The 2,965-nt window shown below is 49.1% G+C and overlaps 1 protein-coding gene across 7 annotated transcripts in view; it reads left to right on the forward strand.

The window, feature by feature from the left end:
• The window catches only part of LOC102676723 (agrin-like), a 340,887-nt gene that overhangs the window by 327,610 nt on the left and 10,312 nt on the right, over nucleotides 1-2,965 (forward strand). For all 7 annotated transcript variants that reach the window (XM_031509403.1, XM_031509404.1, XM_031509408.1 and 4 more), the window contains 7 exons: nucleotides 250-382; nucleotides 459-692; nucleotides 920-1,216; nucleotides 1,429-1,578; nucleotides 1,744-2,004; nucleotides 2,114-2,260; nucleotides 2,472-2,708. In XM_031509403.1, coding sequence (XP_031365263.1) covers nucleotides 250-382; nucleotides 459-692; nucleotides 920-1,216; nucleotides 1,429-1,578; nucleotides 1,744-2,004; nucleotides 2,114-2,260; nucleotides 2,472-2,708 — 1,459 coding nt within the window. The remainder of the gene's footprint in view (nucleotides 1-249; nucleotides 383-458; nucleotides 693-919; nucleotides 1,217-1,428; nucleotides 1,579-1,743; nucleotides 2,005-2,113; nucleotides 2,261-2,471; nucleotides 2,709-2,965) is intronic.

Consider the following 2,965-nt stretch of genomic DNA (forward strand, 5'->3'; position numbering starts at 1 on the left):
CTTTCGCGTATTATTTCTCATCCCCCCGGCGGCGTCGCGACGCCAACGTGTGTCGGAACACTGGCCCGACTCCGCCGCCGCCGCCTTGGCCCCGTGCAACAAGTGCGATACGCGTGCAAACTTGCTCGTTTTTCCCCTATTTTCCCTTCCCTCCCCCTCCTCCTGTATCCGGTCAAAGTATCGCGTATCGCGCAACCAACCAATTTTCTTCCCTCAAACACATACGATTCCCCGTATTCGTAATTTTAGACGAAGGACGCCGCTCCAGCCGCGGAGAAGATTTGCGGATCCGACGGGGTAACCTACGCCAACGAATGCGCGATGAAAGTGGCCTCTTGCGCTTCTCGAGCGCTGATCACCGTCAACTACGTGGGCGACTGCGGTAAGTTGATTTAATCGAAAAAAGGAAAGGGATAAAGATGAGAGGAAGGTGAACGAGGGGACCGCTTTCTTTCCAGAGCTTTGCGCGAGGGTTGAGTGCGATCACGGGGCTCACTGCATGGCCGGCGTGTGCGTGTGCCCCGACGAGTGTCCCGAGAGCAGCGGGGAGCCAGTGTGCGGCAGCGATGCCAAAACGTACCCGTCGGAGTGCGAGTTGCAGAAGGCGGCCTGCGGAAGGGATCCCAAATTGCCAGTGTTGCACGTGATATTCTACGGCGATTGCAGTGAACGATTCGCCGTCGCGGCGCTCAGTAAGATCCTCCTTTCTTTTCCATTTTCAATCACTAATCACGCGAGACCAAGTAAAGATTCGAAACGCGATTTTCCGTTTCGTATTAACGTCGCCCGTTATCGAGCTCGTCCGTAACATTAACCGCTCTCTGCTAACAAACTCTCTAACGAAACTAACTATCTAACGACATCTTGCGTCTAACAGCTTTAACTACTTTAACCATCCCTTAACCGCTTCTACTAATAGCCACGATGTCGACGCCTGCGGTCGTTCGATTGGCCACTACCGCGGTCGACGTGACCAGCACCCAGGTACGCGAAGCTTGCAAGAACATTAACTGCGACTTCGAGGCGACCTGCGAGCTCGGCCCGGACGATTATCCAAGGTGCAGCTGCAAGTTCGACTGCGCGTCGATATCCCAGGAAAATATGCGCCCTGTTTGCGGCAGCGATCTCAGGACCTATTCGTCCCTCTGCGCCATGAAAATGGAAGCTTGCCAGAGGCAACAAGAGCTAAGACCCAGACCCCTAGATCTTTGCCAAGGTTCGCAGAAACTTGAACAGCTTCGATCGATTCGCCGTACTGTAATTCGCCTTGTATCTTCTGTGTATCCCCATCTATTTCCCTCTTCGTAGAGAAAATTTTCGTTATTTCGTTTCCGTGGTTTTTATGATATTAAAGTAACGTTTAACTTTGGATTAATTTTGGGATGGATTGAGAAAATATGGTAAAATTTTACCGTGTGTTCGTACCAGGTATGGAAGTGAAACCTTGCAATGGCGATCCCCCGTTGGTGGACGCGGATGGAAAGGAGTACGATTGCGGTAACGGTCCAGAACGACGAGATTGCCCCAGCAACAGTTACTGCCATCAGACCACGCGATTGGCACGGTGCTGTAGAAAAGGTAAAGGAAAATTCTTACAATACCCCTCTTCGGGAGTCTAATCTTCAAAAAGTATCTTACGATTGATAAAATCTTTCGATTTATCGTAAGATATTATTTGAAGTATATTATAGATATATGTGTACAGAGTAAGATAAACGCGAGTCACGAATACCAATTATCTAGCCCAAGGAACCCAAGTCGTCAAGTGCTCGGATTCCTGGCATGGCTGCTGTCCGGATGGCAAGACAGCAGCGCGAGGACCCAATGGCGCAGGTTGCCCGAGTTTGTGCAATTGCAACAGGTTAGGCAGTGTTTCTGACACCTGCAATCCAGAGACCGGACAGTGCGAGTGCAAACCGGGCGTAGGCGGCCTGAAATGCGATAGATGCATGCCCGGTTACTGGGGTTTGCCTAAAATCAGCGAGGGCCATCAAGGATGCATACGTAAGCACGTTTGAAATTCCACTCGATGAATTAACGGATTATTACTCCATATTGAAGAGTGAAATATAATGATCTATTCGAAATAAATTTTTTCGCTCGATCGCTTCAGCATGCGGCTGCTCTCTTTTCGGCTCCGTCAGAGAGGATTGCGAGCAAATGACTGGTCGTTGCGTCTGCAAACCGGATATCCAGGGTCAAAAATGTACCATTTGTACCGATCACAACAAGATATTAACCCTTACCGGTTGCTACTCAGGTATTTTATTAAACCCAATTCCTTTATTAATCGACGCGAAAAAAGAAAAAAAAGAAATCTCCTTTTCCTTTCTAAAGACCCTTTGAGGTTCGAGGATAGACGTATCCTCCTCCCGTTCCATCTGCCAAAATCACCTCGTATAAATCACGATAACGCGGGGTCCAATAATTCGGATCGATCGGTTTAATGGGTTTGTTCAATGTGCTTGCAGCCGACACGATACCGCCGATACCCACGTCTTGCAACGAGCTGGAATGCTATTCTGGCGGCCAATGTTCGGAGATCGGTGGCCCGCACTGCGTTTGTCCGTCGTCTTGTCCATCGGACATACCGTCCGTGCCGGTTTGCGGTAGTGACGGACAGACATACGACAACGAGTGCGAGCTCAGGCTGTACGCTTGTCGCCACCAGGCGGACGTGGTCACGCAGGCCTTTGGCCACTGCAGAGGTGGGTTCACTGAACGTACGCCGTACAGGCCGCCTTATATTCTGCATTACTAAACCTCGTGCAATGGCCGAGAATATTCTCGGACGATATAATTGGATTCAACTGTCGAAACACGGATTCGATCGTTTTGTCTATGAATATTTCGTTGCTCCGCTCGTCGACGTAGCGTGGAATAAGTAAGGAGGATTCTTTTTCTTTTTTTCTTTTTTTCTTCTTTCGAAATTGTTCTCGAATTTTTTTTTTTTTTTTTTTTTTTT

This window comes from Apis dorsata, unplaced genomic scaffold, assembly GCF_000469605.1.
Source record: "Apis dorsata unplaced genomic scaffold, Apis dorsata 1.3 scaffold_149, whole genome shotgun sequence".
NCBI classification, from domain to species: Eukaryota; Metazoa; Arthropoda; class Insecta; order Hymenoptera; family Apidae; genus Apis; species Apis dorsata.